This window comes from Caenorhabditis elegans, chromosome V (genome assembly GCF_000002985.6).
Source record: "Caenorhabditis elegans chromosome V".
In the NCBI taxonomy this organism is placed as follows: domain Eukaryota; kingdom Metazoa; phylum Nematoda; class Chromadorea; order Rhabditida; family Rhabditidae; genus Caenorhabditis; species Caenorhabditis elegans.
Genome location: NC_003283.11, coordinates 7658266 through 7675681, shown reverse-complemented (window position 1 = coordinate 7675681; position 17416 = coordinate 7658266). Strand labels below are relative to the sequence as shown.

Below are 17416 nucleotides of genomic sequence, written 5' to 3'. Positions count from 1 at the left end.
GCTTATCATATCATTATCTTTCAGTGTTCAATCAAAATTTTCTACAAAAAAATTTGATGACCTCACAAACTCTGTTTCTTAATCGCTATTTTCTTTGAATGTTTCAAAATTTGTAAGGATTCCAAAATCGGTGTTTAATGTTACTCTTATCTTGATAAACAGATTTGTGACATGTTTCACATTGTTCTGCAAATCTGCCATCGTGACCGATCTACCAGATTATTATACTGAAAATCAAGAATTAAACCTTGAAACATTTTGCAGAAAACGTGACCTAATATAATTTTGCAGGACTCTCCGTGATTCTTCCATTCTATGGTTTAGTATGAATCATTTTCTAAGTAATTATTTATAATACACACATTTGTAAGATTAAAAATTGAACTTGTGAGGCAGAACTATGATCGAAGAGTTTGGAACATTTTTCAAGCCATCAATTTCGAGTTGAAAATAGCATTTTTGAAATTTACAAGCAATATTTTGGCTAATTGCCAAGGACATACAAAGTTCTCAATAGATGTTTGAGATTGATGGCCGATGACTAACAGAAAAGCTTCGGAATGCTATAATTGGCTCAGATTTTGACATTTTCAGTAATTATAGCGGAAGAAGTACAGTTGGTAAACAACATTCAACTTCACACATCGATTCTGAAAAAAACTTCAAAATGGTACTGGAAATCACAAAAGCAATACGATTTTAATAATTTCTATTCCATTGTCTCAATTGTCATTATCAGAATATTCGCATTGTTATTCAATTCCAGATTCAAATTTCGGATTGAAAATGGATTAATAGAAAGAAACATCCAAGAAAGAATAAAATTTGAAAGCGAAAGGGAATTAATAGAAAACCTGAAAAATACTGTAGCTGGTTGGTTTAAAATTCTATTAGTTTTTTTAAACTTACTTGTTTAAATCTTGTGCGTCAACTATATTATATTCCCCAAATGTAAACAAGCATCACAGATCCATTAAATCTTAGTTCTGATTGATACACATATTTCCATCAGAAATCTGAGTTCAGGTGTATATATTTCAGTTTCAGGTGCATTATTATTTTTAAGCTTTACTGGCTAAGAGGATACTGAAACCATTTGGTAGCCCATAAATATAAACGAATATCATAAATCTAAGCTGTACCGGATTTATACGACCAGATTTTTGTAAGAGGGAAACTTTTGAGCACTCATCATATTATGAACATGCATCACAGATCCAGTGCATTTAATTCAGTTTCAGGTGCATATTTACATTTTGAGCTGTACTGATAAGAAGGATTTTCTAATCTTTTGGAAATCCATCACAAAGAAAAAGAAGCATCACAGATCTTTCTAGAGTAAGATTTACCAGTGAAAACTGTTGAGATGAAAATTATTGAACTCCCATCAAATAATGATGATGCATCCTAAATATAAGTTCATCAGTTAAATTAGTTAAGTTTTAGGTTCAGGATTCAGGCCCAAGTTTAAAATTTATACTTTTGATCCAATAACCTAATTTTGCAAAGTGTTGACTCATTTACCAATCATTGTCCCACGATCACTAGAACTTGCGTTCAGCAAACTTTCAACATGGGAATTGTAGGTATATGTTTATGGGAATTTTTCCCTATTGACAAGTACTGATTGTTGTGGTTTGCTTTTTTGGAAAGAGCAGAAACCACATGGCAACTTAATAGTTTGTTTTTGAGCTAAATGATACAATGAAAGGTTTAATTCAAACTGCTTCATGATCCGTACGACCTTTTTGAAAACAAAGATCGCGTATGCATAATTTAGAGCTGGTGAATTTTCATGCCGATAATTTTCCACCTGAAATGGAAGATTTAATGAAAATTCGAATAACAGAGACACTTTTCCTTGAAAATACGATTTTTTCTAAAAATCAGAGGATTAACTTTCCCTTGTACACTTTTCTAACAATTTTTGATCTTCAATACTTTTTGTCAACTGTAAAAGTATCTATATATTTTGGCAATGTATCTAATATCTCAAACATTGTAAGATCTGGAACATAGAATCAAACATCTTGAAAATGTAGTTTTTCCAGCTAAAATTATGTTCCAACTCAGTGACTCGAAAATGTATTTAGTCAGAGAAAAATGATGATGTTAGAGTGCCTGTCAGGTTTTGGCTCAAGAATCTTTGTTTAAATTTGAACCTGCTCACGCTAACAAATTCTTATAAGATTTTTTAATAAAGTTACAAAGCTTTGTCTGAAAATGTTTAAATTTTTTTATTCAGATATTTTTCCTTTTTGGTTGTCTGAATACATTTTTGCAAAATCTAGACTGCCGCTACTTCACTGTTATCAGAAAAATGATTGTAAATGGAATGTATGTAGAGACTGACTTCTGAAACTATTTCCGACTTTAAATTCAATCACATTTCTGGAAAATCCGAAAATTAAAAAAAAATAATGAGTGGTTATTAATCAGGTTGTAATTTATTGGAGTAGTATCTTAAAAAAAAATCAACATTCATGTGAATAAAGTAGGAGGAAAATGATATCATTGAGAAGGAAATTATGATGAGTTGTAATTCATGGCGGAGTGTAGTCTTGAACAGATTTGAGTGTAGATTTGAATGTAGGTAGATGCGAAGAGTGAACAGTTTCGCAGTAGTTGCTCAGAATTAGTGCTTGCTTGTTTCAAAACCATTGTCTTCAAACTCTTTGAATTTCATTGGAGTGTTGCAGAGGTGTGTGTTACAGTAACAGAGGTAGACTGAAGCGTAGTCGTTTGTTTTGTCGGCCTGGTACACGAGCTTCTGAAATGAAAATGAGATAAGGGTTTTGGTATTTATTTTTTATTAACTTACTTCAATCTTCTTGCAGGATCCATCAGCCATGGCCAATTCAGCTTGACGGTGGGCGGTGCGTGGAGTTGATGGGACACCACCGAACGAGGCAACTCGATCTTCGGTTTGAAAGAGCGACAAGCACCCGAGTTGATTTGAAACCACTCGGGGGCTTACAGTTCCTTCATTGCTCACCCAGCACTGGATTCCATTGGCGCTTTTAGTTGCCGCAATGGCGGTGAGGCTGAAGATGAGGACAGCGGAGAAGATGGACATCGTTGAAGATGATGGAAAAATTAACGACGAAGTATTCGATGCTACCAAGCGTGTTTGGATTAGTTGAAAGCAAGTGCAACTGCTTTTATATACCGATTGAATCCCGCCCCATTCATCACCATCACTCTGAAACTTCAGATTTCCTGCCCCTACAATTAAGAACGGGGAGGAGCGCCGAACGAGCATTGACTAGAACCAAGACTAGAAAGGAGTTCTGACACGCCCCTTATGAGCCATCAGGACTTGTTTAGGACTAAAATAACAGCTCTGATGAGATAAAAAGAAACAATATATCCTGATGGGAGAATAGAAATGAGAAGTGATCATGCAAGAATATTAGATGAATTGAAGAAATTGAGTTGGAAATTGGAACAAATACATCACTGGCGCTGTCAATTTTTGAAGACTTCCTGAATGCCAGAAAATTAAAAAATTTAAAAACAAAAAAAGGAAAAAATTACTAATACTCAACATGAGCAATAATGTTTGAGATATAAAAATTGCCGGGTGGTCTCATTTTTTTATTTATTTTAGAGACCAAACTAACTGAATAGCCGGTGTACTTATGGGTATATAGGTTAATGTTTCCTTGAAAATCTGTAAAACAGGATTTATTGCTGAAGACTGAAGAATTTTATTCTAAAAAATGCAAAGGTCGATAATTATTTATTTAAAATTGCCTCATTCGAAAATTTTATACTGATAATTTATTAAGGTATTCGCTGTTTGAAATCGCACTTGTGTAATAGCCAAGTATGTCGATTGATCTGAAATTAACAGTTAAGAGAGTTTAGAATATTTTTTGCAACTATATATTACGTATATAAAAAGCTCAATAGACAGTTCAAGAAAAAATAAACAGAGAAACAATTGGTGAAACAAATGAAAGTGGAGTTAACTAGAAATTTGTACAGATATGCTCAATAGTTCGACATGACCAAATGCTACAATTATACAAAGCATTTCTGCAAGTTTTCAAAGCTTGCAGTCAATGTTTTGGTTAATTACCAACTGACTATAATCAATTTCCCTACAGGCGATATCATTCTTATTTTGTTAATTCTTTTTGCAGAGCGTGGTGACCTCATAATCTCTTTTCAACTGTTTAAATTTTTTAAAGGATTCGATGTTAATGCTAATGCTAATATGAAAACAGATTTGTGTTACCTCGCTGTTCTGCAAAACTCCTATCGTGACCGAACAATCAGATTATTAGACTGAAAATCAAGTATTCAGCTGAGTAGCTGACTGAAGATTATTATTTTTGCGGAAAGTGTAATTATACGAATTTTTGCAAGATTTTGAGTAATTGGAATAGCTTACATTGTGATTTATTTTCAAAATAATTATTTATCAAAAACGAGTAAGGTAAGAAGTTTGTAATGTAGAAAATGCTCACTGTCCGAATGAGTCATTTTGTTGTTAATGCACAGCTGAACATTTTGCAAAAATTGAAAAAAGTAAAACTTCAAAACAGTATGTACATTGGGAAAGAAAGCAAAAAGAAATGAATGATCCAAGATTAAATTTGAGAGATATTCATTACTATAGATGCTACATGTTAAGAGTATTCAAAAATCTAACTGAAAACTTTTATAAAACTTATTCAGAAGATTAACTATAATTTATTTCTCCGATAACACCGTATTTTCATTCATGACTCTTGCTCTATTCTAGTTTCATGTTCTACGTCATTCGGTACGATCAGAAGACACAAAAACTGAAACATTTTCATTTGGCCATGCGTAAAATTTTACAGAGAAAAAACGTACTTTCTGATTTTTTTTTTCGTCAACTCGTCAGAAAACCTTTCAATCGGAATGATAATTCGGAATAGGAGAACAGAACCGTCATTTTAGTTTCAGATCTTACGAAAATATGTCACATGACGTTTGAACCCGGAAAATGTTAAGCAAACTGGTTAAATTAAAGGGACTAGAAAATAATTGAAATTATTATGGATCTAATAGATAAAATATTATTCAAAGCTTGAATAATTTCAAAGATATTTGGACATAATTTATAGCATGGCTCTTCTAATAACAGTTAATTTTGTTTTTTTTTGCCGCCGGTATAAACTTGAGCATTTTTATCATGCATTCACCCACACCTTTACTAGTTGTTAGAACGCGAACTCTGCAAATTTCGGGCATGTAGGCTTTGATTTTGAGAGCTATTCATTCCCTATAATTAGTGTATTTTCTTCTTTCTTTGCAAATTCAAGAGCACATACCACATTTGGTTTCAGCTATTGACGGTTTGATTTTTAAGCTTTCAGGGGGGAATATGGCGCTAAGTAGAGATATCAAGACATTTTTGGCCTGCCACTTTACAAAATTGATTTTTAAATATTCAAATGAATCATGAGGAGATGACAAAACAACTCAAAATGTTCAAAAGGGAAGACAAGAGCAATATTTGAAATATTTTGGTTACATTTTGCAACAGTCAAAAATAGGTCATTTCAAGATTTTTGAGTTTTTCTAGTGACTGCAATTGTTCATCAAGTACAACGGTTCAAGATGGTTTGCACGTATTTAGATTATTTTATTTTGAGAAAAGAGATTACAAAAGTATGACTTCAATAATTCTAATGTTTCAATTGACATTATTAGGATAATTTCATTGTTATTCATATTTGACATTACTCGTCAGCTACTGTGCCATTGTTGCACGGATCCATGGCAAATGGATTATTACATCAATGGATTAAGGCTACAGAAACAATGCTGCTCTAGGGTGACAGAGACAACGGGAAATTTGCACTTTCTGCTTAAAAAAAACTTGAAAAAGAAAAAGTTGCAAAATGTAATTTTTATGTGTACGCAAAATCATTAATTATTACTCTACATATGATGTTATGAGTCATCATTTCTGTGTCTTATGATGAGGATTACAAATATTTCAAAATTTTCGTATTCTTCTTACTAACTTTTGGCAGCATATTGTTCAATCAAGCATTCTAGAAAAATCTTCTCGATTTTTGATTCACCGTAATGACATCGTGCAAAAAATTATAAAAGTTATAAAAGTTATAAGGTATAAATGTTATAAATAAGTTATAAAAGACAGAGTATTCATGAGAATTACGGATGTAATTGAAAAACTGAACATTATCTAACAATGAAAATGTCGACAGGTGCTTGCTAATGTTGTCTATGTAATCTGACAGCTTATGTTTAAAAACGGTAAAATATGAATTTTTAGCTGCCACTCTCACAAACCAAGACGGCTCTCAAATTTGCATTTTTAAAAAAATTGAAAAAGTAAGGAAGTAAATGGAATAAAGTACTAGTTTCATTTTTTCTATTAAAGTTCTTTGTTCAAAAAGTAAAAATCTTAGTTTTTGCATGACATTGAAGAGTAATTGGGCTTTTTCAAGTACAAACACAGTTTTAAAAAACCCGTGTTTTTGCTTGAAATAAAATCGACGAACAAGAAATTTCCAATGGATGGAACAAGTCTCATGCGAAAAGCCGATAGAGGATCCAATTGGTGGGCACACATCACTGCTCAGCTCCGCCCTGTCTAGATGAAAAGCCACACCTCCTTGTTAATCTGAACAAGAGTATTCAAGAGACTTTTGAAAAGTTTTGTTTTTTTTTCATGTAAAGTTTTATTTGCTCATTATGTTAAACTGACAAACAATGAAAAGAAAAGGAATATGATTGAGAGGAAGAGGGAAAAATCTTGAAATGGCAAACATTAATTAGTGAGGTTGCGAGTATTTTGGAGTGTAGTCGGATGAGGTGATGAACGAGGAGTTGGAACGAAAAAAACAGGAAGGAGAGCAGAAGCAGGATTTTCTGAAAATCAAAAGAATTAGGAATGAATATTTGGTAACATATTTTTCACTTACCTTTGTTTTTGAGCAATCAGAATTCGCTGGGCATTTTGTATCCATTTTGGGCAAATTGGGCGTACGTGATCGGCTTGTTGCACTTGTCTTCCGTGCAATAGCACAAGAAGGCCTCGTAGAATATATCAGGTTGAGTCTTGTCGTAGAGGATCTTCTGAAAATCAGTTTAATTAGTTGCAAAGACTTGGTGGCATAATTGTTAACTGACCTCCATCTTTTTGCAACTTCCGTCGGCGGTGGCCAACTCAATCTTGCGATGAGCATTGAATTGGGAGTCGACGATGGCTCCGAATGAGGAAGATTGGCCTTCGACTTCGAAGACGGAAAGACACGCGATGTTGTTTGTAGTTGTTATTGGGTGACTTTGGTATTCATTCATGGTGTAGCAATGGAGTGAATTGGCAGTTGCCATTGTAGCGGCGATGAGAGCCAGAGTAAAGACGATGCAGGTCATAGTTGGACGAGGAAACGGAGGAGGACACAAGGGTAACCAAATTAATTTGGATAAGTTAGCAGTATGTTTAAGAACAATTTATATAGAGCTTAAATCCCGCCCAGTTTACCACCAGCATTCTGAAATTTTAGATATCTCCGCCCCTTAAATTTCGAACTAGGAGGAGTTCTTGAAAGATCCTTTCCAAGCATGTAAAACACGCCTCCAAGCTCTGATCCTCAGGGAAAAAGTAGCAAATGATTTGAATGTAAACATGAGAGAGATAGAAAAATATTAGAAAACATATGATTCAAATAGGTGAAACCACCATAATACATTTTTACTTTCAAAAAGCAATTTACAGGTATATTGTGTCAAAAAATTTTTGAGTAAATTATAGGAAAGCGTAGAATCAAATGGAAAATTGAAAACAATCTCGGCAATTCGCTGTAAATTTTCAACAAACTTCAGAAATTGAAAGTTGTTAACGTTGGTTGAGAAGTTATGGCGATTGTCGAGATCTCTTGGCAAATTTGCCAGTCTTGCTTTTCGCCAAAGTCTTGCCAAGCTTGCCAAACTTGTATAAAAACTACTTTTTACAGGCCTATGTCTGTACGAAAAACCGAAAAAATAAATTGTGTCCTTTTGGTAGAATTGGTAGAATTGATTGGAGAATTTGGCAAAAGTATTCGAACATTTCAAAGGTGGTTTCAAAATTTTATAATTTTGTTCGCTTTCATAGAACTAAAAATAACCCCAATAAAACTTAATTTCATTGTGAGACTTTTTAAAAATTCGCACATGGTTTTAATCTCTTTTGATAACTTTGAAGGAAACTAGCAAAATTTAGCTGACTTCTTTGGTTTTGTCATTTTTCAAAAGTTATTCAAACTTGGTTGCATAGTAACTGAAAAAAGGCATGAATAAACATGGGAACATGTAAAAATCGACTCCTACAAAACGGCTGAATCAAAGATGTAGTCTAATCATAGTCTTTTTTATTGAAGTTTTGAAGAGGAAAACATTTTTTTTTAATTTTTCCAAGATCGTTTTAAAATCGGGGTTTTCGAGACCATTAGTATTATCATATCAAAACATTTTTGATCCGTTACATTTTTTTAAAAGAGTTTATTGGTAAGAGTTGGATCAGAAGTTCTCTGCAAATCTTAGAACGGCCACGTTGGCATTTTATGTCTTCTTCCTTTTTTTCTATCGACGGTGAATATGTAATTTTTTCAATAGTATGTGGACCTCATTTCATACACGTTTTCCCGAAATGCCGAATGCTGAAATCCTGATTTTTTTTTCTGTGCCAACATTGTTGTTTATCCGGTGTGTTTGAGAACTGCTTATATTTTTTTAGTAAAATTTATTTTAAATTGCACAAAAGAAAAAATAATTCATGATATTATATGCTCCAAATGTTGGACGCATCCCAATTTGACGCTCTTTATCGAATTTGTTTCATCCATCTGAAATAAAAACATTTGAACAGTTTACAAGTTAAAACTTTAATGAACGACGTGGAAGATATATTACAGTCATTTTATGATTTATTGTATCTTGTTAAATTTAGAAAAAGCTTTCTGCATTAGAATAAAATTTCTAAAATAAAAGAAGAGAGAACATTACAACGTTGATCAATTTTAAAATTCATGGTAAGAATAAGTGAAATATTATTTTTTGAGAGAATTGACAGAAAATATAAATATTTCATGTAAATATTAGGTGCACATAAAATAACAGCTCATGCAAGTTTTAGCAGAGATGTGAGACAATAAATTAAAAAAAAATAGGAGCAATCCTAGATTACAGTGTGTAAAAAATATAGATATTAAAATGAATTTCAGAGGGACTATACTCTTTCAGAGATAATTCAAATAATAAATTCTTAGGTATGAAAAAATTGAAATTTAGAGGTTTTGCTTGTCAAGGTTTGAGTTAATTTTTGAGAAATTTCATGGCGTTCGAAACAAGAAAATATCACTTGCGTACGTTTTGATTAATGTTTGTGCAAAAAAAGAGCTTGTACTTGGATGTCAGCTTGTAATTTTGCTAAAACCGGAGTGATGTGAAAATTTCCAGGTTTAATTCTCTCACATGCTTTGCGTAAGCTGACCAATATCCGCATCTGTTTCTTGATGGTTTTCTGTAAGAGAATTATCACAAAGATGCATCATAGTTCAGGTGCATATAATTCAGTTTTTGGTATTTTTATTTGTTGAGCTTTACTGATTATAAGGACTTTTAATCTTTCGGAAAAACCATAACAAACATAAACAAGCATCACAGATCTCCCAAAGCCCAACTTAAAGTATATGTTTGACGTTCGAAAAAAGCGGATAAAACTATCAGAGATTGGTGAATATAATTTTAGGGCAAAAAGTGTCTTCGGGGAAAATAATGGAAACAAGTTGTTCTTAACAAAAAATTTTATTTGAGATGACTCCTGCAGGTTAAAAGACATTTTTAATATTTAATCTAATAAGAAATGGCTGGCATTTAAAAAAGTAAACGCAATTGTTTTATCAGTTTTGCAACTTTCCTCTATTAGTACCTCTATTAGTTTTGCACCCTTACGAGATAGTCTTGCATGCAATAAGAAAGGAAATGCGATAACTGCGATTCATAGTGCAATTCCAGATGCTCTTTTTTTTGGATTTTCTAACTATTAGCCTCACGTTTACAAATTTCTTATTCATTTTCCATTCATTTCCCACAATCACTAGAACGTGCGTTCTGCATATTTCCACCATTGAAACTTTGATTTATATATTGCACAGAACTAGATTTCTGCTCAAAATTGGTACTTAAAATTGTGTTTATCTTTTTGCAAACCGCAGAGCATAAACTCCATGTGCTCTTAGTCACTCGCAGTTTGATTTTTGAGATAAATGATCCGATTTAAAGCTTCAGTTCGAACAACTGTACCGTCTGTACCAGGACTTTTCTTGAACAGAAGATAGCTTAAACATGGATTTAAATGAAAACGAAAAACCACGTTTTTGAAAAGGACTTTGGCACTTTCGAAATTAGTTTTTAAATGTTCAGATGAATCACGTAGATGCAAAATATTATGAAGAAAAGATCTAAAAAAATAGGAACGAGCAAAATTCAAAAACACTAAAACATTGAGGTTTTTCAATTTTCCAATTTGATTTCCAACTTGCCCATTAAAAAGTTTATGGATTTTCCAAACAACTTTGCACTTCGTTCAGTGTCACAGCACAAGATGACACAAACTTGGATTATCTTATTTTGAGAAAGGAGATTACAAAATAATGACTTCAATAATTCCAATTACATGTAGTTTCAGTTGACATTATTAGGATAATCGCATTGTTTTTCATATTTGACATTGCTCTTCAGCTACTGTGCTATTGTTGCTCGGACCGGTGATAAATGGATTATTACATCAGACGATTAATAGAACAAACATCTAAGAAAACTGAGGTTTATAATCAATGCTTTTCTAGGGTAGGGACAACAGAAAATTCGGAGCTTCTATTTGTACGGTTAACACGTTTTTATCATAAAAAGACTTAAAATGGAGTTTGCTAGCGGTGGCACACTCTCAAGCCTATTCGTTTGGCCAATCTTCCAATTTTTCCAATAGTTACTGATTTTTCAAAATAATATGCAGTTTGACATGATCTCAAACATCGGGTTTACTTTTTCCATGATTTCATGACTTACTGATGAATCAGAAAACTAGAAGATTTTCCTATTTTCAGATAATATTCTACCAAAACCAGTGAATTGGAAATGGTTGGTCAGAATAAAACATAAATTATGGAATCGATGTCATGGAACTCTTCATCACAAGACACAAGAATGATGTTTCTGAACATCAGAAATATGAGTTTATTCTGTATTTGCTGAGAAAGGACTTTACACATGAATAGCTTCTTTTCAAACTTTCTAGAGTAATTGAATTTTTTTTTAACTGTTCGAGTGCAGATATACATTAGGGATTGAAAACCTATTTTCCATATCAAAGATAGGGACTCATTTTTTATAAAGGGAGCAACACTAACAGAGCAAATGCCATTATTTTTGTAAAATCAGGTTCCGTTCCCAAATAACACGTGAATAGCTTCCTGGTACAAAGTTGGCTAGAAACTTAAACTTCAAAACTTCAACATACAATTACAGTCACATTTACATCGATTGGAAATGTTTTGAAAATGTGACTGAAAGTTGTAAGATCGGTGAAATGCCATAAGATCTTTAACTTCTGGCCGGTAAACAAATATTTGCCAAATGTGATTTGAAGGATTCTGAGTTGACAATAAGTAGAGATACCAGGGACTTCCAGTAAAAATCTGCTCTGTGAAAAAGGTGAACTACAAAAACGAAAACCTTTTGCCATTTCTATAGATTGAAATTTTTCTATCTGAAGCAACCCACTAAAATTTTGAAATGTTCAAAGAAAAAGTAAAAGATAGAGAAATAACGGGTCTTATGCGCTTCTTCAATAAACCTTGAGAATTTTATAATATCCTTTTTCTAATTGTCCAAAAGTAGTTTTAAATTCTAATTCACTTCACAAAATTGTCAATAACTAAAAATGGTTTAGTTTTATTTATCTTGAATATCCTTTTTCAGCTTTCCCCTTTTTATTTGAAATTTTCCATTAGTCGTACAGCTTCATAAGCTGATGCCTTACGGGATACGAATGTAAATTAATACTTTCATGGTCTCTCGGAAACGAGTAATGAGAAGGGCATAGAAACGCATATCTACTCGTTTCCTGTGAAAGATAAGCTCACTAATCTCAGGACTACGGTAGCCAATCGGATGAGAGACGAAGAGAAATGGAATAAGCATTTTCATCACGATTCTAAAGTTTTTTGCAAGGATTTCAGGTAAAAAACAGGTTTATGAAGAAACAATAATGATTTAGATAGTTTTGGAAAGTGTCTTGAACCTTTTGCAAACAACGGAGTAACTCACATTTCAATTTTGGGGATAAGTGAAATGAATAAATTAATAAATGCAGAAAGTTTTAACGAACAGTCACATTGTTAGAGAGGAAAGTTTGACTTTAGAATTTTTAACAGTAGAAAAATGTTTTAAGTCTCAAATATTTTATAGTAGTTTTAAAATTTCCGAAGACATTGAATCGCTTAATACTTTGGCTTTTAACTTATCTCATTATTGAACTGGTTGCATGGTTTTACTGTCATTTGAGATCAGAGTTGTGGGGGCAATTCTTTCGACAAATATAAAAATCACACATATGACTTTCCAACTTTATGAAACAAAAATTACAATAAAAACGTAGGCAAATGTTTGTTTCATCTGAAAACAATATTTGTCGTAGTTAAAATACTTGAAGAAGCCTAAGAAGCCTAATATATCAAATACTGACCAGAAATTGCATTTAAAAGAACCGTTAAAATTTGTCCAGCAAACGGCAACTTTCAAGCACTAATTGAGGTCTTTAAAATTTTTTGAACCAAATATAAATATTATTTTCAGATCGAACAAACATTTTCCTACATTTCTACATCAATTTTTTCAAAAAGTTGGACTATCATCCTGGAATTAGCAGTTTTGTACGTTTGACAAATACATTTGTCGCACAACTTTGTTCGGTATAAAGTAAAACTAGAAGTCTTGTCATTGCTTACTATTTAGAATAACTTGTTACATGAAAAAATTTAGGGGAATCATCAAAGTTTTGATCAAGTACGTCTGAATTACTTTTCAAACCAGGTAAAAAAGGAACAGAACCAACGGAAAACATGGTACAACATGCAGTTCAAACGGCTCAAGTGACAGATTCACAGAAATGTACAAATTGTTGGGTGTCAAGGAAATTATCTAATTAGATACGTTGCTACTATTACCGTAGCCATCAACCAAAACGCCATCCCTGCGCTTAATACAGAAGAAAATCCCATCTGGTCAGGGGTATCCAAAACACGGCAGCCTTAAATAACACCACCAGAACTGAATTTTACCTGAATTCTGCAATTGAAAACTCCCAAAAATTAATTGACAAAACAATGTTTTGATTTTGAACCAAAAATATTCAAAGTAAAACTTAAATCTGAAAGTCTGACAATGTTAATTCCAGTTATCCAGTTATTTTTAACCTCTGGAGTGATAATTTTTTAAAGTCTTTTACAAATGTATGAGTCTAGGCTCGAAAAGATGCAAACCATGTTAAAATCAAGTGTTCAATAGGCGGAGCTATGGAAAGTACAAATGAGTGGCAACCCGTGAAGCTCTCTCACTCTCTGAAAAACTCGTGGAAATCTAATCCACTTCTCATGCCGAATTCTGCTACTGACACCTTTTATTCTTTCCATAAAGACGCTTTAGGCATCTATAAAAAATTAGCCTAAATCTGCCTGGCCAACGTCTAAGAACTATCTGAAAACTGGAAATATCAAGAAGTTCAAAGAACCCGTGCAAGTGGTGTACAGCTGAACCATGGTTAACCAAGTTTCTTATCCCAAAATTGAAGTTTCCTGAAAAAATGTATTTTTCATGTTGTATGTGTGTAATCTCAGAATCTTCAATCGTTTCATGCTAACTAGTTGTTTTGAGCTCGTGCGTAGATTTTGAATTATGCCAGTTTCAAAGTTGAAAAAATTTCAAAACCCTTTTGTGCACTGCTTTGCTCAGTTCATTGAGCAACGAGCGCTTGCAATCAATATTTTAGGAGCTCGAATATCTCAATGCGGCACTGAGTTTTTTACAAATTAGAGTGCAGAAATCTACCTATTGGGACTATAACTTTTATAACATATGCTCTGTGAAAAAGGTGAACTATGTATATAACTTTTTTTGATTGAATCCGTGCTGATTTTTTTTTTGATTGGTAAATTGAATTAAACAAATTGGCATTTAGCCTCAACAACTTGATCATCATTAAATATCTACAAATTGAATTGCAATCAGACGTCGGATTGATTATTCACCATATCACACTAATATTGTGTGGATTTATATTACACTCTATTTGGGACCTGTATAAATCTCCACGGTGATATAAGGAGAACAAACACCACTTCAGTAATTGAAAATTCATTAGGGACCTAATCAGCACTTCGTATAGCTGGCGCAAATTTACTATTTAAGCAGCTCTGGCTTCATCTTATTTTATTGATTCTTACTATTCCGGCGCTAGTAATACTTTTTTAAAGCATCAACTACTACTTGGCGTACTTCTAACTGTCCATCTAAAACACAATTATGATGACAGGAGGTAGTAGGCCAAGTAGTCTGAAGCAAAAGTTTCTGATACTATTTGATGGATTACGCAAGTCATATGGCATTAGTAGCAAGATAGACGTTTGAAGCTAAAAAATAGTAGGATTGTAAGGATGTTCTATTCTCAGATCACGCTATTAATTGCAAGAAGAATGTTTTCAAAACTCTGATAAGGCTTGAGACTATAGAATAAGGACATGCGGATCAATAGTGCAAAGTGAGCATGTGCCTTAGAAGCACGTGAGATGAAAGCTCACATGTGCGGCGAAATGGATCGATATGCGGATTTAGTCAGCACGGGTGGCCTTATATAGTAGACTTTATAGAAATAGAAATTTTATTCAATGTTGATTTCAGCTAACACTTCCTGTTAATCATTAGCATTTGTTATATAGCTTGTTTCAAGTGTTTAAGAATACATAATATGTGTACTTCTTATCTGAGGGTTTTTCTTTAGAGTTTACTGCTGGACCTCTTGTTTTAGATAATTTTTCAGCTTTAAGATTTTGATAAGTAATATAAAAATGTATTTTGTTGAAAAGAAAAACACAAAGATACTAAAATTGTCCACCAGATATGTCCATGCTCGTTTCATTAGAATGATGCGTGCTTGCAAGAAGGCCTAATTATTTCGTGTATACGGTAGCATGGTGGCATGTGGAAATTCTACAGGGCCCTATTAGTAAGGTTGCCGGTGCAAAAAGACGATACGGTCACCTCTCTCAAATTTTTGTATCACCTGCTGTATTGTGACGGTTTCATTGTTTAAAGAATTTCAATGCCTCTTCCAATGCCTTTTCCTATGCCTATATCTATGCCTATATCTAGGGGAGTTTGTTCCGATTTTTATGCTTATACCTAGGATGTTACCCGCTTTCCTTTATGTTCCGGACGTTTGAAAATGGTCTCATTTATGGAAGTGAAGCAGTTTAGCAACAAAGTTTGCAAAAAGCTCAAAACTATATTCTTTTTTGATTTTTGAACAATCGGTTAGAAATAGAACATTTCTGAAACAGAATAAACGTTCTATGTAGGTTACGTGCGTCAGAACATGGTCCTAAAAGAATATTCGATGTACTCCATTGACGTTGAGGATTATGGTAGATCAGAAACTAGTCATTATTGCTGTATAAATTTCTATTTTCAGATTTTGCATTAGTGCGAAGCTTTGTGATGTTTCAGAAGAATAAATATTTAAATCTGCAAATTTAGTAAACAGGGATCGAGATTAGAAACCAATTTACAATTAGATTTTTTTGAACAAAACAATTAATAAAATCAAACTAATAGTATAGATAGTGTATTTTGAATCCATACTGGATCCTAACAATAAATTGAGGTTGAAAGAGAAACCATCTGAAAAGTGTCAATTGCCTTTGTTTTCAGAATTTTTTCTAGAGTTACGGTGACTTCAGTTTATGCCAAATAAAATTTAGAATTTCACATGTGGAGTAAGCGATTTGATTGATCATATGCGACAGTTATAATGAGATAGTCTAGCGAGCATCTATTTTCCCAGAATATTTAGATGAATTTTTTTGTAATGGCTGCACGATTATCAGAAGGGAATGTAAAAAAATGCAATCGTTGGAAATGTATTAATATGCATCTACTTGGGTTTCAGTAGGCTTTTCAATTCAAACAGACACTTATAGTACATTCTTTGTTTTCTTTCCTGTGATTTGTGCGTATGCAAGGTTATTTTCTTCGATTTTCCACATGTACTCCTTCCTTGTAAACTTTGGCAACTTTTACGATATTTTAGAATCTTTCCTATCCACTTTCAGAGTCATTTTTCCAGAGTCTTCCAATATTTTGTCATACTTATTGAGTGTTTTCTTTTCCTTTTTCCTCTCACCATGCTCTTTCTCATCGGGAGCTGCATCCAATCAGATTTGCTTAGCAACGCCCACAACACCGGTGACGACGCCGCTGACGTTTTACGTTGTGAATTTCGACGATTTTTATAAGATCTGGGGGCTGACAACTTTGGAGAATGTGTAAAATAGTATGGGAAAATGTTGAAACTTGAAAGAAATTAGATGATAAGATATATAACTTAGTTAGAAGTACGGAAACAATGTCTTTACTACCGTTATCAGTCTAGAAACTTCCTTGGCAGTTCCTTGCTCGGGTTTATTTATATTTATAAAACGTAACTTTTAATATACATAGATGATACATACTGTATCAGTTAACAAATTTCCTACAAAACGGTAGTCAATGTTTGAAACAAATAGGAAACAATACATTTGCTCAGATATTGCTCAGACACGATTTTCTTTTTAATCAACTTTCTACCCGTGTCGTTTGATTTGTTTTTGTCTAAAAACACACAAAAAAGCAAGTATTTTTGTGGATCATGTGCAATGTTCGTAAGGACACTGAGTTCTACGTTTGTGTTAATTTTCTTAAGTTTTCGTTCGGTAGTTTTTGTTGCAAGACTTTTTTTGGTGCAATTTTTAAACTTTTGTGCAGTGCAGCCCTGGTTTGTAGAAGTACTGCTAACTCTTTGACCATCAATTAATTGTTTTTAATGATATTTACAAGAAGTGAAAACCCTTATAGTTAGGCGAACTTTTTTCAGACCTCTGATAAACTTAAGTACTGTGTGCTGTGACATTCAGGCTTGCGTTTAATCGATAAGATTTGTGAAAACTGAGAGTTGTACTGAAAAAGCTTATATCATTAGTATACCATGTATTCTCTATTAGTGCTGCATGCAACACTAATTTTCGGACCCATTTTGAATCCAGCACTATTCGAGACTGCAGCATAATTTCCCAACGCCTTTTTTCAATTGGATCAATAGCGTTTAGTT

General features: G+C 33.1%; 2 protein-coding genes across 2 annotated transcripts; both read right to left on the bottom strand.

The window, feature by feature from the left end:
- Nucleotides 1-2428: 2428 nt before the first annotated feature.
- On the bottom strand, nt 2429-3124 carry C12D5.4 (Activin_recp domain-containing protein). The gene is made up of 2 exons (NM_072584.4): nt 2822-3124; nt 2429-2770 (listed from the first exon to the last, which is right to left on the bottom strand). Exons 1-2 carry the CDS (start codon nt 3074-3076, stop codon nt 2636-2638), a joined length of 390 nt encoding a protein of 129 aa, NP_504985.2. The 5' UTR covers nt 3077-3124; the 3' UTR covers nt 2429-2635.
- A 3551-nt stretch (nt 3125-6675) lies between these two features.
- nssp-54 (Protein sleepless) lies at nt 6676-7442 on the bottom strand. The gene is made up of 3 exons (NM_072583.4): nt 7144-7442; nt 6936-7089; nt 6676-6882 (listed from the first exon to the last, which is right to left on the bottom strand). The coding sequence occupies exons 1-2, from the start codon at nt 7387-7389 to the stop codon at nt 6952-6954; spliced, it is 384 nt and encodes a 127-aa protein (NP_504984.1). The 5' UTR covers nt 7390-7442; the 3' UTR covers nt 6676-6882; nt 6936-6951.
- Nucleotides 7443-17416: the final 9974 nt, after the last annotated feature.